Source organism: Struthio camelus, chromosome 19 (genome assembly GCF_040807025.1).
Source record: "Struthio camelus isolate bStrCam1 chromosome 19, bStrCam1.hap1, whole genome shotgun sequence".
NCBI classification, from domain to species: Eukaryota; Metazoa; Chordata; class Aves; order Struthioniformes; family Struthionidae; genus Struthio; species Struthio camelus.
Genome location: NC_090960.1, coordinates 498,729 through 521,834, shown reverse-complemented (window position 1 = coordinate 521,834; position 23,106 = coordinate 498,729). Strand labels below are relative to the sequence as shown.

Genomic DNA, 23,106 nt, shown 5'->3' with positions numbered 1-23,106 from the left:
CGGACAGCAGTTATTCCTATTTATTTTTACATTTGCAATAAGTAGTTTGGAGGAAGCCAAGAGAACAAAATTTATCATTCGGTCTTCCAGATAGACCCACTGCAGGCCTGCCAGCCCTGCTGCAAGAACAGGCAACACTCCCAAAGCACAGAAGCACCTCAGAAAACAAATGTCAGCACAGGTGAGAGTACTGGTAATAACTAGGGCTTTCCTGCTCCAAGCAGCCCCCCTGCCTGGCTGTAGACTGGGAGCAGTGGAAGAGGCACATCTGTCCCAGGCAGCACACACGGAGGTGTTCAGAGACAGTAATCACATCCTGTGCTGCAGGAGGAGACCCAGCAGGCTGGAATGGGGCTGTGGGCAGGATGTATCTCACCTCCAGTTTGCTCCCAACATGTAATCAAGCTCTTGAAATCATGTTCAGAATCACCTGAAATGAGGAATCAAACCCTGTGAATGGTGCCTGTTCCTCCATATCTGGGGGAACCGTTCCTCTCTTCAAGCCCTCGGCAGATGATAACCAGACCAGAAGCAGCAGCCCCACATCCACCCCACTATGCAGGGGAAGCACACACACTGCCACTGCCCTTCTTCTGGCCTGGCTGATCTTTGTTGTGGTCAGGACAGCAAAAGATGGGGACTGCATAGGAGCTCTTCCCCTTACCTGAGTCAGGATATAGCTGTCCTGCGATAACTTCTCAATGACGTCAAAGTGATCCACACCAGCAAGATCCAACAGCGAGACAGTCCAGCCAGCTGAGCGCAGGGCCTGCAAAGAGACCAGCACTGGCAGGAAGGGACATCGATCGGGTTGCCTCCTCTCCTGTATGCTAGGCCCCGAACAGAGTGCAACAAGGGCAACTGCTCAGCAAGGACTAAGCATCCTCCCCAAGCAGGGACACACCCAGAGTCATCTTCAGACAACAGCCATCACCACAAGCAGGAGAAATACTGTTCTGCTACGACACACGAGCTCTTCATCCCAGTTTAGCCCAGCAGCAAGCAGGACTTCTTCCCAAAGTGGGAGCCTGTACTTGTTCATCCACAGAGAAGGCAACTGTGCACCACAGGCAGGGAGAGTCACTGCTCTGTAGCACTGCTCTCCAGCACTCTCCCCTGTGCTGCTGGAGTTGCCAGCCCAGAGCTCTCAAAGCCAGAGCCTGCTTATCTTGTACAGTTCACAGAGGCCTGCAGGACGGAGGCAGGTCAGAGCAGGACAGGTTTGTGCTGCTGCGCCCGCAGAGCCGGGCGCAGGGAGGCAGAGGCGCTGCTGGAGCTCACCTGGCAGTACTCCTGGGACTGCCGGCGGAACTCCGGGGAGTCGTACTGGGCCATGGCCACAAGCACTTCACAGGCCGCAGCTGCAGGCACCGCTCCGGTGAGGCATAGCATGGGGCTGTTCCTCTGGGCGACTTCCCTGAGGAAGGAGACAGCTTAGTGACAGCCAGCATGCCTCTCAAACCTTTTGAGAGGAGAGCGCTCCCATGTCCTCGGTTTGTGTGCATGAGTAAGACAGAGGCTGCAGGGCCTGTGCCTGGGTCAGGTACGGAGGCTGCAGGCATGCTGTGCACGGTACGCTTCTGTGCGGGCAGGCTGTGCAGACACAGGCAGAGCAGGGTGCAGGGTGGGCTGGTGTCTGCCATAGGCTGTGCTGGCCAAAGACATGCCTGCATGCCAGCTGCCCGTGCCCTCTCCCAATCACTGTCACTAGAGTGTCTGGACTCACCGACTCATGTTCAGCGCATCGTTCACATAGACATGCAAAATGGGCTCCAGGTCATACACACCACTCACCAGAACAGCTCCTGCAGGCAGAGACACTGGCAGGTGTGAGCAGCCCCACCATTCAGGCCACTCCTGTGGGATCACTCCTCTCTGCACCCATGTCCCACGTCTCTCAAGGTGCAGAGGGAGGCCTCAGCCCTTGGTGGCGCTGCTGAGCTGCCTGATGGGCACAGGACGCTTACACCTACAGGGGCAGCTGGTCCTAGGAGCCCCACATTCTTGTATTCCCAACATCTGTGGGCTGCAGTCAGCTGAGGCAAGTCATCTTACACAGCTTTACACACTACAGAACTGGCCAACTTTGGCACCCTGAAGAGTTAGCAGAAAGACGGCCACATCTGAGTGCAATTCACCAGTTCTCCTTCAGCCCCCTGGAAAAGATGAGTCACTCCCCACAGATCCCCCCTTTGCCAGCAAGCATGCACTTGGCCGGGAACAGCTTCGCTGCAGAGAAGGCACTGATGGAGCCGTACCCCACTGCCCAGCAGCCCAGAGCCATGCAGCTGGATCAGGAAAGGAGGAGATGCCCCAGGACAGCACCCTAGCCCCAAGCACCAGCTTTCCAGAGCACAGGGGAGCAGGGGGGGGTCTCTGGGAGGCCAGGCACTACCTTTGATGTCAGGTGTCACTCCATACTCTGCCCAGTCCGTTGACAACACCATAGCTGCCAAGTGAGCTCCCGCTGAATGTCCACACAGGTAAACACCGCTAGAGAAAAGGAGCCATGAGCGTGTAAGAAGGGACTGTGCAGCACACCCCGCCTGCAGGCATCCTGTTCAGAGTGGAGGAGGCAGAACACTCCCAAGGGCTGCAGCCCAAACACAGCAGCTGAGACGCACCTTCCAGTCCATCAGCCAATCCCTTGCCCAACAGTGAAGGAGCACACACACAGGCCTGGCACAGTATTCAACCCCAGGTGTTTATTATACCTCAGGACTTGGCACCCTGTGGCTGCCACAGACACCCCCATACGCTAAATCACCCCAGGGAGTGACACAGGCACAGTTTGTCTTGAAGGCCAGACAACGGCCATAGAGACTGCTGATGCAGGGGGTGGGGGAAACCAGGCACGCTGCAGAGCTGTGCACTGCCCACCTGATCTGGGAGTACTGCTGCACCAGGAAGACGAGGCTGCGCCGCACCTGGGCCACCATTTCATCCATGTGGCCTAGGCAGAGAGCACAGTCAGTAGGGCCCTGAGTCTGCGAGGGGTGTCACAGCTGCCGCTGGAAACCACCTACCTTTGGGAGCTATGTTGTAACCCACGGCCACTACTGCAACACCCTGTGACACCAGTGCGGGGGCTGCAAAACCCGAGGCGTCCTTACTGGAGAAGGAATCGCAGGTTAGCCACACACTGTGGGGCAGGCGTTCCCCCAGGGCTGGCTGGAGCCCCGCAGGTTTGATCAGACCCAGAATACCCAGGGCAAGTCTAGGCTCAAGGCTGCTCTCCTGAGAAGGAGGATGGTAAAGGCAGGCCAGGTAGTCCCCTCCCAAGGGCTCCCCCCACAAATGGTCTGCCTCACCTTAAGCACTGCCAGTATCCACCATGAATGTAGACAAGGACTGGGAAAGCTGCAAGGCACGACACAGGGTCAGGAGGCAGGCGCAGCCCCTGCCCACCCCTCCCCGCTGCCACCCTGCTGGTCACCTACTTCCAGAAGGATCCGCAGGCAAATAAACGTCAAGCTTCTCCCCGTCGCCGTGCCCGTAGGGGACATGCAGCAGGGCGTGCGTGGTGGTCCGGGCCCGCTGGGTGCCTGCGGGGGACGTCGGGAGGCTCTGCCCACGGTGCCCAGGGGCTTCGCCTCACCCCGGGCAGGGCCTGGCGCACGCAGCCTCACCTGCCCTCAGCGCCTCCTCGTGGGCCTCGATCACGGCGTCCGGGTCGAGGCGGGGGGACCAGCGGCTGGGGGAGTACTGCTCCTCCAGCTCCTGGGGCACGGGGGCGCTGAGGGCCGCCGCGGCGCGGCGGGGTGCGGGCTCTGCCCCGCGGCAGCCCGGGACGCTCGGGGCCGGACGAGGCCGCGGCCCAGCTCAGCCGGGGCGAGCCCTGCCCGCCGCCCCCGGCCACCGTACCCCCTCCTCCCGGCCGCCGTACCTCCCCTCCTCCCGGCCGCCGTACCTCCCCTCCTCCCCGGCCGCCATACACCCCCCCCCACCCCCGGCCGCCGTACCTCCCCGGACATGTCCTGCCACCTCCCCATACTTCAGGCCCGCTCCCGCTCGGCCCCGCGGCGGCCCCGCTCCCATTGGCCGCCCGGGGGGGCCGGGCCGCTCCGGGAGCTGGGCCGAGGTCGCGGGGCCGCCTCAGCTCCATAGGAGGCCGGGCGCACGGGCCGGGCCGCAGCCCCGGGGCCGCCCCGCCAGGGGGCGCCCGCGCGGCGGCAGGGCGGTGACGTGGGAGAGCCCCTGGCGCGCAGGGCGGGCGGGCGGGCGCGCGGAGCACGCCGGGAAGGCGGCGGCGGGCTCGGAGTCGGCCGCTGAGGGAAATAAGAATTTTCCCGCCTCTCCGCGGATTGGCGGGCGGGGCGGGGCGGGGCAGCGGCTCCTCGGCGGATTGGCGGGCGCGGCGGGGCGGGGCAGCGGCGCCTCCGCGGATTGGCGGGCGCGCGGCGGCCAGGCGGAGGGGCGCGCGCGGCGGCGGCGGCGGCGCGGCAGCGAAGCGGCGCCATGAACTGCCTGACGGTGCCCGGCGTCCACCCCGGCTCGCCCAGCCGCCCGCGCGGGCAGATCCAGGTGCGTCGCCCGCGGCCGCTCGGTACCGGGCCGTGGTACCGGCCATGGGGGGCGGCGGGGTGTCCGCGGGGCCGCGTGAGGCGGCGCCGGCCATGGGGGGGCGGCGGCGCCGGCCGGGTACCAGGCAAGCCGGGTTGGGCTGGGACTGGCCTGGGGCTGGTACCGGTACCAGCGCCAGTACTGGGTGGGATGCTCAGGGTGTGGGGACAGGGATCAGGGAGTGTCAGGTGGGATGCCAGGGCTGGGTCGGGACCAGGAAGGATACCGGGGCTGCAGGGGTGAGAGTGTTGCTGGGCCGGGACTGGGTGGGATATCAGGGGCTGCAGGGTGGGGTCAGTGCCAGGCAGGATACCAGGATTGTGCAGGGTGATGGCCAGGCCAGTAGCAGACAGGGTGGCCGGCGGTGCCTGTGCCAGGCCTGTACTCTCGTACACTGATCCTCCTGGTTCTGCCCATAGGTGATCTTCGGACCCATGTTCTCTGGAAAGAGGTAGGGACAGGTCAGATGGGAGGGCAGGGAGCTGGCAGGTGTCCAGGGCCTGCTGACAGCAGTCTCTTGCAGCACGGAGCTCATGCGGCGAGTACGGCGGTTCCAGCTCGCTCAGTACCAGTGCCTGCTGGTGAAGTATGCCAAGGACACACGCTACTGCACCTCCGGTGTCTCCACGCACGACAGGTGAGTCCCTTGCGCAGGAAGAACCAGCCCCCAGTGGGTCTGGGTGGCCAGCCTGGCTGGCTCACCTCCTGTTCTCCATAGGAACACCATGGAGGCGCTTCCTGCCTGTCTCCTCAAGGACGTGTACCAGGAGGCGCTGAGCTCAGCAGTCATCGGCATTGACGAGGGACAGTTTGTAAGTGCAAGGCCAGGGCAGGTCCTGGAGTGTTGTGCAGGGTACAGTCTCTTCAGAGCACCCCCATGCAGAAAAAGGTCTGGATCCCCCTGGGCGGGGGGAATAGCCCTGGAACAGCTTGGTCCTGCTGGACTGTGTTCCTGAGGTCAAACCCTTCCCTTAGTCCCTGCAGGCTGAGGACAGTGGAGCTGGAGTCCATCTCCTGGGTAGGACACGTTCTTCTAATACTCTGGTGCCCTGTGCTACTGCCTGGGCATATACTGCTGGATCCTGAATTAAGTGCTATCCCTTCTGCCCCCAAAGCTACTATTTCTGTACCTTTTCTAGTTCCCAGACATCGTGGAGTTCTGTGAGATGATGGCCAATGCTGGGAAGACTGTCATTGTTGCTGCTCTTGACGGGACCTTCCAGAGAAAGGTAGAACACTTTCCTTTAGCTGCTGTATTAAGAAGCTCATAGAATCCAACCAACAGAACTGCCCTGCTCTTGGCACAGGCTTTTGGAAGTATCCTGAACCTGGTCCCACTGGCAGAGAGCGTGGTGAAGCTGAATGCTGTGTGCATGGAGTGTTACCGAGAAGCCTCCTACACAAAAAGGCTGGGAGCAGAGAGGGAGGTGAGTCCCCCCAGAACACAAAGCAATTAAATAGCTTCATCTTGCTGGCCACGCTCCTCTAGGAGAAAGAACCTCCTTAGGTGAACTGAGCTCCGCAGGGTCACTCTCCCGATCTTTCTTGCCAGGTTGAAGTGATTGGAGGAGCAGATAAGTATCATTCCGTCTGCCGTGCCTGCTACTTCCGGAAGAGGCCTCACCAACCTGGGTCAGAAAACAAGGAGAACGTGCCCATGGGAGCAAAACAGTTGGATGCACCTGCCTCCCGAAAGATCTTTGCTTCTTGACTCTTGGGCTCCAGCATAGGAACGACATGAGTGGGGGATACTAAAAGCTGCAATTTCCAGACATCAGCTCTGTCTTCCCCTGCTTTTAGCAAAACTGAAGTGTCTCAGCTCTACCTGCCAAACCAAGCTGCTGCTTCTCTGCACCAAGTGCCAAGAAAGAGGATGATCAGCTGGACCGAATGCTGGGGGGAGCTGAAACAGGAGCCTGACTAAAAGGGAGTCCCTTTCTTAGAACACTGAAAAGAGACAGGTGCAATTACTGATGCAGCCACACAGGCAGGTACTGGAAAACTCCATCGCACCAAGCCTGGCTGCAGGGCATTAATAGTTTGCAATACTTCTAGTTTGTTCTCCTAGACTTCTGCATGTGTTCAGACTGGCCGCTGACTGGTAGAAGTCCCTGTACTTGCACGTGAACAGGATTGTTTCTTAATCTCTTGTGTACTGTTGCTGAAGTCCAGGTTCCTTAAGACAATGTAGAGTAATTCAGTACCTGAAACACGCTTCCTTTTTAACATAGTTTGAGGAGATATCTCTTTCCTTTTCAGGGAGCTGTGGCACAACTTTTCATACAACTGAAATATGTATCAGTGCCCTGGCCCTACTTACAGCAGCCTCTTAACAATAGTGCATGGCCTGTCAGCTTGCCATTACACTCGCTTGCTATAAGTTTTTACTAAAACAGAGTGGGGGAAAGAGAAGGCTCAGCTTGACAACCTGTGTTCTAAACTCTTTTTAGGCTTGAACTTAAATGCCTCTGCATCTAGTAGTAGTCTACCTATGAAGACAGACTCTTGTTGGAAAAGCAAGACCTCACTTCAGGAAGTGACCTCTCCAACATCACGTTTGCTTAAGTCCAAGCTTGGTGCTGCCACTTCACAACGCTTAGCTATCTGTGAAGGGCTTGGAGGCTCAGGACTTAACCTGTATAAGACGAGGCTACTGTTACTGTGAAAATCCAGCTACTTGGAAAAGGGTCTCTGCTTTGAGTGAACGGTTCTTGATTATAGTCATGTCTCTTGCTCCCTCCTGAGCCTTCAAAGAATTCTTGGGCCTACTGCTTCCTCTGCTATAGCTTGGATGAAGCATCCTCTTCCCTTTTGCTTCACTTAGCTTCTAAAAGTCATTTACTCCTTGCAAAAGTGCCTTTCCTATAGGTCAGAGTCCACAGGCTCCACACAATAGTTCCTGGTTCTGTTCAGGCTGCTTTGGTCAAATGTCCACGTTCAAAAATTGTCTACTACTATCACTACTATTTTGTTTACCTAAATACTCCAGCTAGGAAGAGGCACCTGTCCAGAAGGTTACAAGAGCTGCCTGAAAAAAATCTGCCTACACCTGCATTGCTTGATGTCATTACAGCTGTGCTATTCACAAGCACTTCACTGCCAGGCCTAGGCTTTTCCCTTGGGGACTGGGGAAAGGTAGTACTGCTACTGTTTTAGGTTAATAAATAACTTAATGGAATTGCCTGTGTGTGTTCTATACCAGACCGCTCTGACAAAGGTTTGCTCTCACTTATCAGGCTATGCAAACAGCGCATGCTGATCTTTCATACAAGCAGCAGCATGTGCTGGAAGGCTGGTCACATGGGTGTTGTTTGTGAACTGGCTACGCAAATCCTCTATTAAACAGTATCCGTAAGGAGCAGTAGGGAACACTTGCTAAAAATAGGCACTAGACTAGCATGAGCGTGCTGTTTGTGGAGCACCAGAGCTGACCAGAGCAGTGCTCTGCACAGCTTCCCCTCCTGAAACCCCCCCTGCCCCATCCCTCAGCAGGGGGGAGAGAGGAGAGGAGAGGAACCCAGACTTGTTTCCTCAGCAAAGAAAGGCCCATGGTGGCTAAGTGAAAAAGTTTATTCCATCTCTACAGTGACAAACAAAGAAATACTTGAATGTCAGCCCCAGCAGCTACAGCTCACATACCTCACACTGCTGCTGGGAACAGCTTCAAAACAGGTGCAACAGAAAAACATAACCTGAGACAACCCAGCCTGCAGAGCCCATACGCAGAGAGGCACAACTCAAAGCTCTCAGCCTGTGGAGAGAGTGAGCTGCTGAGCAGAGCTTTGCTCTCAGAGCAGCATGCAGCACACAGGACTATAGCCTGACTTCTCTGGATACCCCACGTCTAGTGGAAGGCAAGCGAGGAAGGTAGGCGCTGCTGCGGATTGAGTCAGCAGCGGAGGTGCTCCACAAGGACCTTCCTCAGTAGCAGCTGGAGCTGTGGACAAGGCTGGGGCCACCGCCCTGCTGCAAGAGAGCCCAGAGCTTGCTGCTTCCAGAGATCCCAAACCGTTTCAGGTGAGCACCAGCAGCCCAAGTGCAGGCTTTGGGGGGAGGCATGGCACAAGGAAGTTTATATACACAAGGCTTTGGCATCAAGCTCACCCAGCAACAGTTGAGGGAAGGGAAGAAGGCACAAGAGCACAAAGGCAGGCAGGAGTTGGACTGCGCCATCCAGCTGCGCTGGGGATTAAGACACTCACTAAAGAAGTGAAAGGTGGCACTTTAGGGAATCAAAGCCAGCAGGGCTGGCAAAGGCAACAGTGTTAGGACAGGTCAGGGCAGCAGTCACAACGGCACAGCCAAAGCCAGAACCAGGGGCCAGGCCTGGGAGGGCTGAAAACCAGACACGGCACTGCTTCCTCCCACAACTGCTTCCCCAGAGGCACAACAGAAAGGAAAGGAGCTCAACCTCTCCAGGGCCAGGAAGGAAGGCAGAGCAGCACAGGAGTCTGCAAACAGTATCCTCCCAGGAAGAGTTCGCGGCATGCAGCAGGTCTGCACTCAGCACTCACACCGCTACACATTACACTCCGATTCCCAGCTGGAAAGCTTACAGCTCCATGAGGACTAGGCAGTCTGTCCTGCATGCCAGCACCAAAGCCTAGTGGCCTTCACACAAAGCAGCTACCACCCTTCTGCCCCCCACCTTCCCCATTCAAGTTACAGGTCCCTCCCTTCCCACCCCATGGAAGAAAATTGCACGTGTACAGCTGTCCCTGCTGGACTGCCTGGCACAGGGCTCAGTACACCGGCGGTGGCTGGTAACCCTCCGAGGCTTCCGCAGTGTGGGTGAAGGGTGGCTGCTGATAGCTGTCATGGCTGATGTTCGGGTAACTGGAGTAGGGAGTTGAGACCTCTGAGGTAGGGTCGACGTAGTTGTGAGCAAAGTCCTCTACCCCCATCTTGTACCTCTTGTAAGCAAAGGCGATCAGGAGCCCCTACAGAAATGAGAGAGGCCATCAGAGCTAGGCACCAAGGCAGAGGCCAGCACTAGCCCCCAAGACACCAGGGCCACATGCAGTCACGGTGGCAGGGCCTGTCCCGGGCTGCAAAGCCTGCAGAGCCCTTCCTCGTCCCCTCCCAAGCAGTGCAGGGCCAAGTGCCTGTACTCCACAGCAGCATAGCTCACCCACGAGAAGATGGAGAAGAAGCTGAAGGTGATGGCAGCTCGGGCAGAGTCAGCCCCAACATGCACATCTGTGGCCGGTGTCCAGGCCCACTGGTTGGTCAAGAAACAGAAGCCAATGAACCACAGGAACGTCCAGAGCCCTAGGGGAGGAAGCACACATGAGGGGCAGAGTCTGGGTCCTGCCAGCCCCAGGCAGGCCCCCCACCCATCACAGGACAGCCCAGCATCGCTGGTGCAGCCCAGCAGGCCAGCTCCTGCTCACATCAGCCTCCCACACAACAACTCTCAGCAGGCAGGAGGCTGTTAGGTGCTCAGCAGCAGCACATGGCTCACAGGCACTGTGCCAAGAGATCAGAGCAGCTGCCTTCACCAGGCACAGTGGCCACGTCACCCAGGGAGCAGGACAGGGCAGCCATTGTCTGTCTGCCCCGTGGTGCCTGTGCACAGCCGGCCCAGCCCTGCCCCGGGGCCACCCTGGCCCTGGTACCTGAGAAGCTGAGGTCCGCCAGGACCAGGTACTTGCGGTCAGTGGCATTGCTGATCTGGGGGAAGTAGACGTCCACCATGAAGAAGAAGATGCAGGCGAGGAAGGCGAGGATGCCGATGCCGATGCCGTAGCGGCAGGCGTCCTCGTTGCGGTTGAAGATGCAGAAGAGCTTGGGCGAGGTGGTGACGTTGGTGTAGCCCTCCCCGATGAGGCAGGAAAACACGATGAGGGAGAAGACCTGCAGGAGCCCGGAACGGGGTGTCGCGGTGGGCCGGCACCGGAGGTGACAGGCCCCCTTCCGGCGCTGCCTGAGCGGCCGCCGGCCCAGGCGGAGCTCAGCTGAGAGCCCCGTGACCAGGCCACGGCCACAGGCTGGAGCCCAGCGCCGGGGCGGGGGGGGGGCAGACACCAACACCGGGGAGGAAACATGACCCTGGGGGAGGTGGGAACTGGGGGGGGAGGGGGACACGACCCTGGGGGAGGGGGGACACGGGCACCGGGGGGGGGGGACACAGCCCTGGGGAGGGGTACATGGGGCAGCGGGGGGGGGATACGTCCCTGGGGAGGGAACACAGGGCACTGGGGAAGGGGATGGAGCACCGGGGGGGGGGGGACAGTCCTGAGGGGGGGGACACAGGGCACCAGAGGTGGGACATGGGGCACCGGGGGGGGGGACACGGCCCCGGGGGACGGGACAAGGCCTTGGGGGGGGTAGGGGAAACGGGGCACCGGGGGGGGGGGAACACGGGGCACTAGGGAGGGGGACATGGGGCATCGGGGGGGACATGGGGCACCGGGGGGGGGACACGGCCTTGGGGGGGGAAACGGGGCACCGGGGGGGGGGGGACACGGCCTTGGGGGGGGAAACGGGGCACCGGGGGGGGGGACATGGGGCATCGGGGGAGACATGGGGCACCGGGGGGGGGGACCGGGGCACCGGGGGGGGGGGAACATGGCCCCGGGGGGGGAAGCAAGGGGGGTACACGGCCCTAGGGGAAGAAGGGGGGAGCAGGGGGGACGACCTGGCCCCGAAGGGGGGAGGGGGACGGGGGGGGAACACAACACGGCCCGGCCCGGCCCGGCCCGGCCCGACTCACCGCGCTGGCGATCCGCGCCAGCACCTGCGGCTGCTGCACGAAGCGCCCCAGGTCGAAGGCGCCGCCGGCCTTGGCCGCCCCGTACGCGCCGCCGCCGCCGCCGCCGCCGCCGCCGCCCTCCATGGTGGTGCCGGGGCCGCCGCCGCCGCGCTGCTTCCGCGGGGGGCTCGGCCAAACCGGCCCCGCCCGGCCCCCCGCGAGGGCGGCCGCCGCCGCCGCCACCGCCCCCCCGGCCCGGCCCGGCCCTGCCGCCGGCAGAAGGGGCGGGGAAAGCGGCAGCGGGGCCTTGGCCGGGCCTGGGCCGCCCCCCGGCCTCGCCGCCCCCCGGCCGGGCTCCCCCGGGCCTCGGCCTCCCCCCCGGGCCTCGGCCTCCCCCCCGGCCGGGCTCCTCCGGGCCTCGGCCTCCCCCCCGGGCCTCGCCGCCCCCCGGCCGGGCTCCTCCGGGCCTCGGCCTCCCCCCCGGGCCTCGGCCTCCCCCCCGGCCGGGCTCCCCCGGGCCTCGGCCTCCCCCCCGGGCCTCGGCCTCCCCCCCGGCCGGGCTCCCCCAGGCCTCGGCCTCCCCCCCGGGCCTCGCCGCCCCCCGGCCGGGCTCCCCCGGGCCTCGGCCTCCCCCCCCGGGCCTCGGCCTCCCCCCCGGGCCTCGGCCCCCCCCCCCGGCCGGGCTCCTCCGGGCCTCGGCCTCTTCCCCGGGCCTGGGCCTCCCCCCGGCCGGGCTCCCCCGGGCCTCGGCCTCCCCCCCGGGCCTCGGCCTCCCCCCCGGCCGGGCTCCCCCGGGCCTCGGCCTCCCCCCCGGGCCTCGGCCTCCCCCCCGGCCGGGCTCCTCCGGGCCTCGGCCTCTTCCCCAGACCTCGGCCTCCCCCCCCGGCCGGGCTCCCCCGGGCCTCGGCCTCCCCCCCGGCCGGGCTCCCCCGGGCCTCGGCCTCCCCCCCGGCCGGGCTCCTCCGGGCCTCGGCCTCCCCCCCAGGCCTCGGCGTCCCCCCGGCCGGGCTCCTCTGGGCCTCAGTGCCTCCCCCCGGCCGGGCTCCTCCGGGCCTCAGCCTCCCCCCCAGGCCTCGGTGTCCCCCCAGCTAGGCTCCTCTGGGCCTCCGCCTCCCCCCGGCCTCAACGTCCCCCCAGCCTCGGCGTCCCCCAGCCGGGCTCCTCCGGGCCTCGACGTCCCCCTGGCCTTGAGGTCTCCCCCCGGCCCGGCTCTCCAGGCTTCAGCGTCCCCCCGGCCTCGACCTCCCCAGCCTCAGCTCGCCCCCAGCTGAGCTCCCCCAGGCTGCAGCGCAGCTCCCCTGGCCTCGCCGCGTCCCCCCAGCCGGGGGTGGGGGGGGAACATCCTGTTTCATCTTCCTGCAAAGGAGTTTGGAGGTTCCTGCCAAGCTTCCCTGCAGCCAGGCGGGGGGGGGCCGGCTGCCCTGGGCCCAGCCCTAGCGGGAGCAGGGAGAGCCCAGCCCGCCCCACGGCTGCGCCCCACGGCTGCGCCCCACGGCTGCGCCCGGCCCGGCAGCACCAGCTGTGGCACCGGCCGCGCCCCGCTCGAGCTGCTGCGGCAGGTCCGGGCCGCAGCCGGGGCCTCGGGGGGGCCACCGCGCCCCCCGCCGCGCCCCCGCCGCAGGTGAGCCCCGGACGGCGGGGGGCGTGGGGGGCCGGGACCGCGCTCCCCCCTTCCCCCCCCCACGCTGCCGCGCCCGGCTGCGGGACCCCGACGCGGCTCCAGCCCCTCCTGGCGTGACGGGGCGCCGCCGTGGGGGTACGTGCGCCGCCGTGGGGGTACGTGCGCCACCGTGGGGGTACGTGCGCCGCCGTGGGGCCGCGTGCGCCGCCGTGGGGGTACGTGCACCGCCGTGGGGGTACGTGCGCCGCCGTGGGGCCGCGTGCACCGCCGTGGGGCTGCGTGTGTCTCCGTGGGGTGCTCGCCGCCCCACCTGGAGCGGGCTGCGGGATCCGGCCGGGATCCCTGCGCTTAACCCTTCCTGCCCCGGGGCGGCGGGCGGGACCGGGCCGGGCCGGGGTGGGGGGCAGCAGCGCCGGGGACCGGGCCCGGCCGGGCCGGGCGGGGGGGGGCGGGCAGCCCACGCGGGGATGCGCTGCCGGGCCGGGCGCGGGCGGGGGGCTCCTGCCCGGCGCTGCCCACCTCGCCGCCGTCCCGGCGTGGCCTGGCCCCCTGCCCGCAGGACGCGGCAGCCGCCTTATCGCGGGAGCTCAGGGCAAGCAGCTCCTCAGGGCGCTGTTGGTCTGTCCCCCGCCTGATAAGAGGGGCAGAGCCGGGGCGCCCACCCCCTGAGCACCCCCCTTCGCCCCGGGAGCTCTGCCTTGGCCCCTGCCCGGCCGGCAGCGGCGGCGCCCAGCAGCCCTGCTTTGTTTGCGCAGCCCGAGGCCCGGGCCCGGCTCCTGGGAGCGCCGCGCGGATGCGGATGCGGCGCCGCGCGTCCCCCGCTGCGCTCGCAGCGTTTCCACTGCAGAGCCCGCTCCTCGCTGCCCCCGCCTTCGTCCCTCCTCTCTTCCTTCCTGCCCTCGGCGCTGGCCCGTCACGGCTCGCTGACTCGGTGTCTCCGCTCCGCTCCACCGTGCTGGGGGCCACGACACCCCCGACACCCTCCGGGCCGGGCTCGAGGGGGCCCCCTGCTCCCACTTGCCGGGCTCCTCCGGGCGCCCAGCCGCGCTCCGGCTCCGGCTCCGTCCCCAGGGCAGGCAGGACCCCGCGTGCCCCGTGGGAGCCGGGGTGACGGCGAGCACCCACAGTGCTCGGCGCGGGGCCGGGCTCACGGGCAATCTGCTCTGCCGCGGCAGGGCGGCGCGTGGGAGGGAGCACAGCGGCGGACGTGCTCGGCCCCGGGCCCCAGGCAGCTGCGCGGAGCCCGCGCGATGTCCCAGCCACCCGCCATCGCCCTCTGCGTCTCTGAGGACACCGAGAGCGACGGGTAAGCGCCGGCCTGCTTTGCCCTCCCCGCTTGTGCCCAAGCCGTGCCCTTGCAAGGTCTCAGCCCGCGCAGCCTTGCAGCCCGCTTGGACAGCGTGCCGTGTCCCTCGGCAGCGCGGGCACGGCCCGGGCTCGGGCCGCGTCCCCAGCAGAGCAGGCTCGTGCGCCTGCTGCCGGGGACGCACGAGCCTCCTACCCGTGCCACAGGGCAGCGCAGCCCGGCTCTGGGCCAGGCTCAGGGGCTTTGGCACGGCTCCGTCCCCTGGGCCCCGGCCCGAGGGTGGGCTCGGAGGCTGCAGGAGCTGGGCCCTGCTGGGCCACCGCGCTGAGCTGTGCCTGAGCCAGGCAGGCTGGTCCCCACCTCTGCGTCCCCGCAGGCAGGAGCCGAGCCCGTGCAATGAAGGAGCCATGCACACCTCCTTCCACCAGCTCATCCAGGAGCAGAGCAGCTTGGTAGAGGCGGCAGCAGGCGCAGAGCTGGAGATGCAGGCGAGGGGCAGAGGTAAATGCTGCTCTCGCGGCCGTGGCTGCAGCCCGCCGGGGCAGGCAGGGCCGGGGGCCGCTGGGGGCCGTCTCCAGGGCCGGGCCGAGTCGTGCCTGTGCCACAGCCAGCACGCTCGGAGTGCCCTGCCGGCGGCTCGGCGGTGCCGGCGGGGCAGACCAGCCCTGGGGGCGCGGGGGAGCGTCCCGGCAGCCTGCGGCGCCTGCAGCCACGAGGGCACCGGCTCTCACCGCTCTGCGTCCTGCCTCTCCTGCCCAGAGCCCCCGTCCCGACCGGCTTCCCCGGAGCCCTGGGCCACGGGCCAGCCGCAGCCCGCGCGGGGCGAAGAGCACGCCGGCTGCTCCTCAGCCACCTTGCGGATCCTCGCCAACATGCCCAGCCGCACCATCGGTGAGCGCCAGCCCTGCCGCCGAGCCCGGGCCGGGAGCGGGGCCGCCGCTCACCCCGTGCTCCCGCCGCAGGGCGCAGCCGCGGGGCCGTCATCTCCCAGTACTGCAACCGCACGGCCCGGCTGCGGCGCCGCAGCAGCCGCCCGCCCTTGCACCAGCTCTGCCGGGCGGCGCGGCCCAGCCTGCGGCAGCACGACCCGGACACCGACCCCGCCGGCGCCGCGCTGGAAGGTGAGAGCCGCCGGGGCCGGGGCGCGCGGGGCTGGGCACCGTCCCCGCTGTGCGCTCGCGAAGGGCCCGCCGCTGCCCGGCCGGCTCCAGCCTGCTTTGCGCCCCCAGAGAAGCGGATGCTGCTGGTGAAGGAGCTGCTGAGCCTCTCGCCCGGCCAGCGCAGCCACGTGCTGCTCTCGGTGCCCCTCAGCCTGGCGGAGAAACGTGCCCTCAGGTGGGTCCCCTCCGCTCCAGCCACGTGCCGGGAGCCGTCCCACCGCCCCGAGCCACCCCCCAACACCCGTCTCTGCCAGCAGGCGGGAGCTGAGCGGGCAGCAGGGCCCCCCGAGGCAGAGCGCCCGGCGCGGGGCCCCCTTCTCACCCTGCGGCCGCTCCAAGTACTGCCTCATCCTCGTGAGTCAGCGTGCCGGGGCCGCCAGGCACGGCCGGGCAGGGGGTGCCGGGGGTGCCGCGGACCTGGGCGGGGGGTAGCAGGGGCGCCATGGGACAGCGGCAGGTGATGGGACATGGGCGGGCAATGGGCACCATGGGACAGTGATGGGGCACCACGGGACGCAGGTGGGTGACAGAGCACCATGGGACGGCAACGGGGCACCATGGGATGCGGGCAGGTGATGGGACACCACGGGATGTGGGTGGGCCACAGGGTGCCATGGGACAGCGACAGGGCACCACAGGATGTGGGTGGGCAACAGGGTGCCACGGGACGGCGACGGGGCACCATGGGATGCGGGCAGGTGATGGGACACCGTGGGACAGCGACGGGGCACCACGGGACGTGGGCGGGCGATGGGATGCTGGCAGGCGACGGGACGCGGGCACCCGGCGCGCTCTCCCAAGCTCTCTCCCCGCAGGGCTGCCGGGGCCTGTGGTACGGGCTCCTCTCCCTGCTCCCCGCCGCGCAGCCCTGGCAGCACTCCCTGAAGCAGATCGGCAGCCGCTTCGGCTCCAGCGTCCTCTCCTACTTCCTCTTCCTCAAGATGCTCCTCATGTTCAACGTCTTCTTGTTCCTCCTGCTCCTGGTCTTCGTGGTGGCCCTGCAAGCCGCCTACCCTCCCGCCCCGGCCAGCCGCCGGCCCTTCACCGGCCTCGAGCTCCTCACCGGAGCAGTAAGCCCCGCCGGCACACCGGTGCCTGCTGCGGGCTTGCCGGGCCCTGCTGCGGGCGATTCCCGGGCCCTGCCGCACTGCTGTGGCACCCGGGGCACCACGGGCTCCCGCCTCCGTCCCCCCGCGGGCCGGCGCGGCCATCCTGGCCGGGCAGGGAGCCGCGGGCCCCAGCGTGCACTTTTCCGCAGGGCTACTTCACCCGCTCGCTGCTCTACTACGGCTACTACAGCAACGTCACCCTCAACGAGCCCTGTGCCGCCGGCCCCAAATGCAGCGCCGCGGCCCCCCCGCTGCCCTACAACATGCCGCTGGCCTACATCTTCACCGTCGGGGTCTCCTTCTTCCTCACCTGCATCCTGCTGGTGTACAGGTGAGCCGGCAGTGGCTCCGCGCCACCCACCGCCCCCTTGCCACCGGCCCCGATGCCCTGACACCGGCCCCCTCGCTGCAGCATGTCCCGCTCCTTTGGGGAGAGCTACCGCGTGGGTGGCCCCGCGGGGGACCTGGCCATCAAAGTCTTCTGCGCCTGGGACTTCAAGGTGGTCCAGAGGCGCTGGGTGAAGCTGCAGTGCGAGAACATCCGCACCCAGCTGAAGGTGAGGCGCGGGCGGTGCGGGGCCGCGGCGCGGGGCCGCGGCGCGGGGCCGCGGCGCGGCCCCGCAGCAGCAGGGCAAAGGCGTCCGCGGGCACCCGTCCGGTCCCCAGGGCTCAGCGTCCTGCGCCTGCATGCCGCCCGGGGACTCCTGCAGCTGCAAACACACCCCAACCCTACGCCGCGGCTTTGCCCATCAGCCCCCGGGTTCTGCCTCAGTGCAGCGGGATAAATCCTTGCTCCGGACGCGCTGCCCGGGAGCCTCTTCCCAGGCTGCCGGGTGGCGCTGCTGACGCCGGTGTCTCGCAGGAGCTGCTGGCTGAGCGGCAGTCGCGCTCCTGCCCCCGGAGCCTGTGCCAGCAGCTGCGGCACGTCACCGTTCGCCTCCTGGCCTGGGGCCTCTCCCTGAGCACCGTGCTGGGCTGCGTGCTGGCCATACACTACTTCTCGGAGCACATGCACGCGGTGAGCGTGGCCCCTCGCCCTGGAGGTTGCCTGGGAGGGAGCAGGGAAATCCCTCTGGGCAGCCCCATCGCACCTCTCCTCCGTGCCTGGCTGGGCACGGGGGGCTGAGCCCCTTTCCTGGCACAGGGAGCCCTTGCGAGACTTGCGCTCACCCTGCTACCTGCTCCCCAGGTTCAGCAGGAGCCCCAACCCCGGGAGGGCAGCGAGTGGCAGCAGGAAGCCATCCTGCTGGTCCTGCCCCTCGTGGTGTCGCTCATCAACACGGCCATGCCCCACCTCTACAACCTGCTGGCGATGTGGGAGAAGTGGGATTCCCCCGTGCTGGAGGTCTACGTGGCCATCTGCAGGTGGGCCGGCGGGCAGGGGCCGGGGGAGCGTCCCGCGGCGCTGCGGGGCATGCGGCCAGGGGAGAGGCCGCAGGGCATCTCCGTTGCCAGGCTCCCACTCCTGCTCCCGCTCCCCAGGAACCTCATCCTGAAGATGGTGGTCCTCGGGCTGCTCTGCTACCAGTGGCTCAGCCGCAAAGTCGTCTGCTCGTCAGAAGCGGTCAGTGTGGACCGACGGGAGGTGCAGGGCGCCGGGCACCTTGCTCCGGTGAGAGGCCTCGGCGTCCACCTCCACCACCTCTGCTTGCCTCCGCAGTGCTGGGAGACGTGCGTGGGGCAGGACCTCTACCGCTTCATGGTGATGGACTTCATATTCACGCTGCTGGACACCATCTTCGGGGAGCTGATCTGGAGGTAACGTGCCCCAGGAGGGCCCCAGGTCTCTTTGGTGAGGCCGGCTCTGCCCTGGCGCACCAAGGCCCTGCGGCCATCTCAGGGTGAGACCGGCTGCGTTGTCCTCCCCGGCGGCCCCGCCAGAGCAGAGCTCGTCTCCCTTCCCCAGGCTGATCTTGGAGAAGAGGCTGAAACGGACGCAGAGGCCCGAGTTTGATATTGCCCGCAACGTGCTGGAGCTGATCTATGGGCAGACCCTGACCTGGTGAGATGTCTCCAGCCCAGGGCGGCTCGCTGCTTCGCTGGCAAATGCTTCGCAGTGCTCAGCTTGCCCCTGCGAGCCCGGAGTTGCACGCGTGACACTGAGTGGGGCCGTGGGGACATCCAGCACTGCGTGGGGAGGACATGGCAAACCCGCAGCTCGGCAGACCTCGGTCACAGCGCTCAGTGCTGGCGCCTTACAGCCAAGCCCTCACTCGCACCGGGCAGGTCTGGCTTTGGCAGCACAGGGCGAAAGCCTCAGGCAGGTCCTCAGCAGAGCATCTTGGTGCCGCTCCGGTGCACCCTGCCCAGCCAGTCCCCTTGAAGGCCCGGGGGAAGGAGCAGCCCAGGGTGCACGCGCTGCCCCTCTCGTCTGTCCGGACTGTAATGGCACCCGCTGCTCTGAGACCCGCTCCCTGCCAGCCTGCCTGCTCCACGTGCTCTGCGTTCCTCCGCGCTGCCTTCCCGCGGCCCTGGCCTCCCGCCACCCTGCTGGGCTCCACACGCACGCTGCAGCATTGGCACTCGCAGAGCATCCGGGAGTGCAAGGGCTATAAGCACACCGGGGTCAGTGAGATTTCAGCAGCTGCCCAGCCCCACTCAGCAAGATGAGCCACCAGATGCAGGTCACGCAGCCAGACCTGGCACTGGGCGTCCTGCGCTTGCTCTTGGCTGTACGAGACCCTGCCGGCAGCTGGCATTGCTGCCCTGCTGCCCCCTTGCGCTGGGACCACCGCTTGCTCCAGGGCCCAGGGCAAACGCATCTTCCTCCTTCTCTCCAGGCTCGGCGTCCTCTTTTCACCGCTCCTGCCGGCTGTGCAGATTGTGAAGCTGCTGCTGCTGTTCTACATCAAAAAGGTGCGCTGCCCCGCATGCCCCGTGGCTCCCGGCTGCTCTCCACGGCGGGCAGCACCGCAGCCACACTGCACCCTGGCACAGCGTGCCGCAGAAACGCTGCACCATGCAGCCAGCGGTCCCATCCGCGGGGGGGAAGAGGCGCTGCAGGGGAAAGGGTAGCCCTGAGCTGGCTCAGCTCCTTCTGGACGGGACGGGAGGCAGCCTGGGGTCGCTTCGCAGGAGACAGCAGCACGTAACACACTGCTCCTTGTCTGCAGACCAGCTTGATGCAAAACTGCCAGTCCCCCAGCAAGCCCTGGCAAGCGTCTCATATGAGCACTGTCTTCATCACCCTGCTGTGCTTCCCGTCCTTCCTGGGTGCAGCCATCTTCCTCTCCTACACCATCTGGTCGTGAGTACCCCATGAGGCACAGCCTGGCAGTGCAGAGCTGCCTGCTGCCCGGGGCAGCCGGGCGCAGGGAGTGGGGACGTGGGGACACAGTGCCTCCTCCAGAGCATGTCGCGCCCAGCGCTGAGCCATGAAACGCTCTCTCCAGCGGCGAAACACTGGCCGCGCGCTGGCTGTCGCACAAGGCACAGCAGCAGTTGCGCTGTGCCTGCTTCTCCCAGCCGTTGAGCTGTTTCCAGATGTTCCCGACTGCAGGGCATGGGGGTGAGGACCCCTTTGTCCAGCTGCCTGGAGCAGGGCCAAGCGTGGACCGTGGAGGCCTGGGAATGTGGGTCAGAGTCATGCCCCGAGTTAGGGGTAGGGGCTGCTAGCCCTGTAGATGTGCAGAGCCTGACAGTCCCCCACACAGAACAGTGCCCGCTGACGCCTGCGCTCTGTCCACTCAGGGTGAAGCCATCGGAAACCTGTGGTCCATTCCAGGGGCTGGAAACCATCTACGAGTCAGGGAAGACCTGGGTGCGCTTGCTGGAGAAGTCCAACCCAAACATCACCTGGTTTACCTGGATCTACCAGTACCTCGTGGAGAACACCTTCTTCTTCTTCGTCGTGTCTGGAGTCCTGCTGTGAGTAGGGAGTGATGCCAATGCTGAAACCGGGTCCATATTGGGGGGGGGGGGGGGGTCACTGTCAGTGCCACAGGCCTGAGCAGGGGGCTGGGGCTGGGGTGTCGCCCTGGTCTGGGGCCAGGAGCACAGCATCCCCTGGCCCCAGTGCCACTGTCTCACTCGAGCCTGTCGTTGCAGAACCATGATCTACTTCAACATCCAGGTGGTGAAGGGCCAGCGGAGAATCATCCGCCTGCTGAAGGAGCAGATCGCCAACGTGAGTGAGCTCTGTGTGCCGCCCCGTGCGTGGCTCGAGCCCCGTGTCCCCGCAGCTCTCTGCTGCTCTGCACCTTGGCTCGGGAGCCCCAGGCACGGCTGGATTTGGGTTCGAGCTCTGTTGGCCAGCGCTGCCCCTTAAGAGGAGCAGGAGCACATCCCCTGCTCCTGCTCACTGCAATGTCTGCTGCTGCAGGAGGGAGAAGATAAGATATTTCTCATCCAGAAGCTTCACTCCGTTTACGAGCAGAGAGAGAGACGCAGCTGAGCCGCAGGTGAGGGGCCGGGGAGCTCAGGAGCGCGCGTGGGGATTCGTCCCGGGGGCTCCCCGCTCGCGGACGCGGGCGGCCCGTGCTGGCCCTGGCGCGGCGGAGCGCGGGCGGGCGGTGGGGAGCCGGGGCACCACGCAGCTGCGGTGGGGAGCTCGGGAGGCCGGGGGCAAGGCGACATTTCCCCTCGCTCTGCTGGCAGGGCTGGCGCGGCAGCTCGGGGTCGCAGGGCCACGTGCGGGGGGCAAGCCCTGCTCCAGGCCGCCCCAGACCCGGGGGACGCTTCCCCAGTGCCGCTGCCCGGCCACCAACAGAGCCAGCACTGGACTGGAGCAGGGACTGGAGCAGGGACCAGCATCCCCGCGGGACTGGGAGGAGGGGGACAGGGACAGGTAAAGAGCCCCATCTCCCCTTTCAGCGTGGGGCTGCGATCTCTGCCCTGGCAATAACCCCCGGGGACTCACAGGGGCCGTATCTCTCCTCTCCACATCAGGGAGTCCCCAGGAAGGAGCAGATCCGGTCCCCCTGGACCGCAGCACGGCACTGGGCGCACCAGGGCGGTGGGGCGCGGGAAGCATCCCCTCCACCGGCTCGCGGCAGCCAGGAGCCCCCTCCAGCAGGCGTGCAGCGTTCCCACCTCTGCGGCGCCGGGACGCGCCGGACCAGGGCCCGGGCCCGGCTGCACGGCGCGCGGCTGCTGTCAGCAGAGAGCTGCAAACTCCGCGCCCAGCCCGGGGAACGACGGCCTCCGGGCTCTTTTCAGAGGCCCTTCAGGAACTGGGGCAGGGGCGGTGGCTGTCCGAAGGGAGCTCTGCCCGCTGCGTCCCCACGCCGGGCCCAGCGGGAGCAGGGCCGAGGCCGGGGCAGGAGGCCTCGGCGGGCAGCCGCCTTCCTGCAGCGCGGCCGCCGTCGGCGGGACGGGCTCCGGCCGCGCAGCGCACTGCCGGGGCGCCGGGGGCTTCGTTGCGGGCGGCTCCCCTTCCCCGGCCGCAACGGCCTATTAAAAACGCTCCTGTGCCGGAGAGCCGGGGGGTCCGGAGCTGCTGGGGCAGAAGCGGGTCGGCGGCGGCGCCGAGGCCGGGCGGGGCGGGGGGTCCCGGTCCCGGCTCCGGGGAGGGGAGGGCAGCCCCGGGGCCGGGCCGGGTTATCGGCGCCGAGGCCGGGCGGGGCGGGGGGTCCCGGTCCCGGCTCCAGGCAGGGCCGGGCCGGGCCGGGTAAGGGGGGGGGGTCCCGGCCCCGGCCCCGGCCCCGCCCCGGCTCCAGGCAGGGCCGGACCGGGCCGGACCAGGCCGGGTTATCGGCGCCGACGCAGCCTGGTCGTTTCCTTGTTTTGCGGGCGCTTCTGGGCACCGCCCGCCGGGGGCGGGGCCGGGGCCGGGGGCGGGGGCGGGCTGGTCTGGCGGGGCCGGGGCCGGCGGAGCGGGCGGGGCCTGGGGGCGGGGCCGTCGAAGCGGGCGGGGCCTGGGGGCGGGGCCGGCGGAGCGGGCGGGACCTGGGGGCGGGGCCGTCGAAGCGGGCGGGGCCTGGGGGCGGGGCCGGCGGAGCGGGCGGGACCTGGGGGCGGGGCCGTCGAAGCGGGCGGGGCCTGGGGGCGGGGCCGGCGGAGCGGACGGGACCTGGGGGCGGGGCCGGCGGAGCGGACGGGGCCGGAGGGGGGAATCCCCGGCAGTGCCTGCGCGGCTCCGAGGCTGCCGGGTTGGGGGCTGCAGGGGCGGCGGCGGGGTGCCGCGATGTCGCCGGAGCGCTGGTGGGTCAACGGGCGGAGGTACGGACCGGGACCGGGACTAGGAACGGAAGGGAACGGGCGGGGCCGGGGCCGGGACTAGGAACGGAAGGGAACGGGCGGGGCCGGGGCCGGGACTAGGAACGGAAGGGAACGGGCCGGGGCCGAGACCGGGATTAGGAACGGAAGGGAACGGGCCGGGACCGAGACCGGGATTAGGAACGGAAGGGAACGGACCGAGACCGGGATTAGGAACGGAAGGGAACGGGCCGGGGCCGAGACCGGGATTAGGAACGGAAGGGAACGGACCGAGACCGGGATTGGGAACGGAAGGGAACGGGCCGGGACCGAGACCGGGATTAGGAACGGAAGGGAACGGACCGAGACCGGGATTAGGAACGGAAGGGAACGGGCCGGGACCGAGACCGGGATTAGGAACGGAAGGGAACGGGCCGGGACCGAGACCGGGATTAGGAACGGAAGGGAACGGGCCGGGACCGAGACCGAGACCGGGATTGGGAACGGAAGGGAACGGG

At 66.9% G+C, this 23,106-nt stretch overlaps 4 protein-coding genes across 11 annotated transcripts; 2 read left to right on the top strand and 2 right to left on the bottom strand.

Moving 5' to 3' along the window:
- Positions 1 to 4: 4 nt before the first annotated feature.
- On the bottom strand, positions 5 to 4,136 carry AFMID (arylformamidase). Of its 5 annotated transcripts, XM_068913330.1 has the most exons (11): positions 3,963 to 4,136; positions 3,630 to 3,720; positions 3,441 to 3,545; positions 3,312 to 3,360; positions 3,027 to 3,112; positions 2,881 to 2,953; positions 2,396 to 2,493; positions 1,727 to 1,805; positions 1,282 to 1,417; positions 665 to 769; positions 5 to 430 (listed from the first exon to the last, which is right to left on the bottom strand). In XM_068913330.1, the coding sequence occupies exons 1-11, from the start codon at positions 3,990 to 3,992 to the stop codon at positions 401 to 403; spliced, it is 882 nt and encodes a 293-aa protein (XP_068769431.1). In that variant the 5' UTR covers positions 3,993 to 4,136; the 3' UTR covers positions 5 to 400. The 5 variants fall into 5 exon arrangements, with proteins under 5 accessions (XP_068769431.1, XP_068769433.1, XP_068769432.1 ...); XM_068913332.1 differs by lacking the exon at positions 1,727 to 1,805; XM_068913331.1 differs by lacking the exon at positions 3,630 to 3,720.
- Positions 4,137 to 4,370: 234 nt separating this feature from the next.
- TK1 (thymidine kinase 1) lies at positions 4,371 to 7,741 on the top strand. The gene is made up of 7 exons (XM_068913496.1): positions 4,371 to 4,524; positions 4,983 to 5,014; positions 5,087 to 5,200; positions 5,282 to 5,375; positions 5,703 to 5,792; positions 5,871 to 5,990; positions 6,116 to 7,741. The coding sequence occupies exons 1-7, from the start codon at positions 4,459 to 4,461 to the stop codon at positions 6,272 to 6,274; spliced, it is 675 nt and encodes a 224-aa protein (XP_068769597.1). The 5' UTR covers positions 4,371 to 4,458; the 3' UTR covers positions 6,275 to 7,741.
- Positions 7,742 to 8,115: 374 nt separating this feature from the next.
- On the bottom strand, positions 8,116 to 11,456 carry SYNGR2 (synaptogyrin 2). The gene is made up of 4 exons (XM_068914168.1): positions 11,279 to 11,456; positions 10,182 to 10,419; positions 9,695 to 9,834; positions 8,116 to 9,503 (listed from the first exon to the last, which is right to left on the bottom strand). The coding sequence occupies exons 1-4, from the start codon at positions 11,399 to 11,401 to the stop codon at positions 9,306 to 9,308; spliced, it is 699 nt and encodes a 232-aa protein (XP_068770269.1). The 5' UTR covers positions 11,402 to 11,456; the 3' UTR covers positions 8,116 to 9,305.
- An 867-nt stretch (positions 11,457 to 12,323) lies between these two features.
- Positions 12,324 to 21,878, top strand: TMC6 (transmembrane channel like 6). Of its 4 annotated transcripts, none has more exons than XM_068914166.1 (21): positions 12,326 to 12,878; positions 14,054 to 14,184; positions 14,561 to 14,685; positions 14,944 to 15,075; positions 15,147 to 15,305; positions 15,414 to 15,519; positions 15,602 to 15,698; positions 16,160 to 16,414; positions 16,603 to 16,784; positions 16,866 to 17,010; positions 17,316 to 17,471; positions 17,643 to 17,818; positions 17,936 to 18,017; positions 18,114 to 18,211; positions 18,360 to 18,455; positions 19,234 to 19,309; positions 19,567 to 19,700; positions 20,144 to 20,320; positions 20,501 to 20,579; positions 20,775 to 20,853; positions 21,050 to 21,237. In XM_068914166.1, exons 2-20 carry the CDS (start codon positions 14,129 to 14,131, stop codon positions 20,844 to 20,846), a joined length of 2,403 nt encoding a protein of 800 aa, XP_068770267.1. In that variant the 5' UTR covers positions 12,326 to 12,878; positions 14,054 to 14,128; the 3' UTR covers positions 20,847 to 20,853; positions 21,050 to 21,237. The 4 variants fall into 4 exon arrangements, 3 of the variants coding, with proteins under 3 accessions (XP_068770267.1, XP_068770266.1, XP_068770268.1); XM_068914165.1 differs by lacking the exon at positions 21,050 to 21,237 and adding an exon at positions 21,341 to 21,878 and having other exon boundaries at positions 12,327 to 12,878; XR_011135585.1 differs by lacking the exon at positions 21,050 to 21,237 and having other exon boundaries at positions 12,324 to 12,878; positions 20,178 to 20,320; positions 20,775 to 20,835.
- Positions 21,879 to 23,106: the final 1,228 nt, after the last annotated feature.

Bases quoted from the DNA above. Each gene is read 5' to 3' on its own strand.
- AFMID (XM_068913330.1), bottom strand. From the start codon at position 3,992: ATGGGGAGGTGGCAGGACATGTCCGGGGAG. The intron at 3,721-3,962 runs GTACGGCGGCCG...CCCGTGCCCCAG, and splicing joins GGCAGGACATGTCCGGGGAG to GAGCTGGAGGAGCAGTACTC. The intron at 431-664 runs GTAAGGGGAAGA...TCCTCATTTCAG, and splicing joins ACAGCTATATCCTGACTCAG to GTGATTCTGAACATGATTTC.
- TK1 (XM_068913496.1), top strand. From the start codon at position 4,459: ATGAACTGCCTGACGGTGCCCGGCGTCCACCCCGGCTCGCCCAGCCGC. The intron at 5,015-5,086 runs GTAGGGACAGGT...AGTCTCTTGCAG, and splicing joins CCCATGTTCTCTGGAAAGAG to CACGGAGCTCATGCGGCGAG. The intron at 5,376-5,702 runs GTAAGTGCAAGG...TACCTTTTCTAG, and splicing joins GCATTGACGAGGGACAGTTT to TTCCCAGACATCGTGGAGTT.
- SYNGR2 (XM_068914168.1), bottom strand. From the start codon at position 11,401: ATGGAGGGCGGCGGCGGCGGCGGCGGCGGCGGCGGCGCGTACGGGGCG. The intron at 10,420-11,278 runs GTGAGTCGGGCC...GGGCTCCTGCAG, and splicing joins TGGCGCGGATCGCCAGCGCG to GTCTTCTCCCTCATCGTGTT. The intron at 9,504-9,694 runs GTGAGCTATGCT...TCATTTCTGTAG, and splicing joins TCTTCTCCATCTTCTCGTGG to GGGCTCCTGATCGCCTTTGC.
- TMC6 (XM_068914165.1), top strand. From the start codon at position 14,129: ATGTCCCAGCCACCCGCCATCGCCCTCTGCGTCTCTGAGGACACCGAG. The intron at 15,520-15,601 runs GTGGGTCCCCTC...CTCTGCCAGCAG, and splicing joins GCGGAGAAACGTGCCCTCAG to GCGGGAGCTGAGCGGGCAGC. The intron at 17,472-17,642 runs GTGAGCGTGGCC...CCTGCTCCCCAG, and splicing joins TCTCGGAGCACATGCACGCG to GTTCAGCAGGAGCCCCAACC.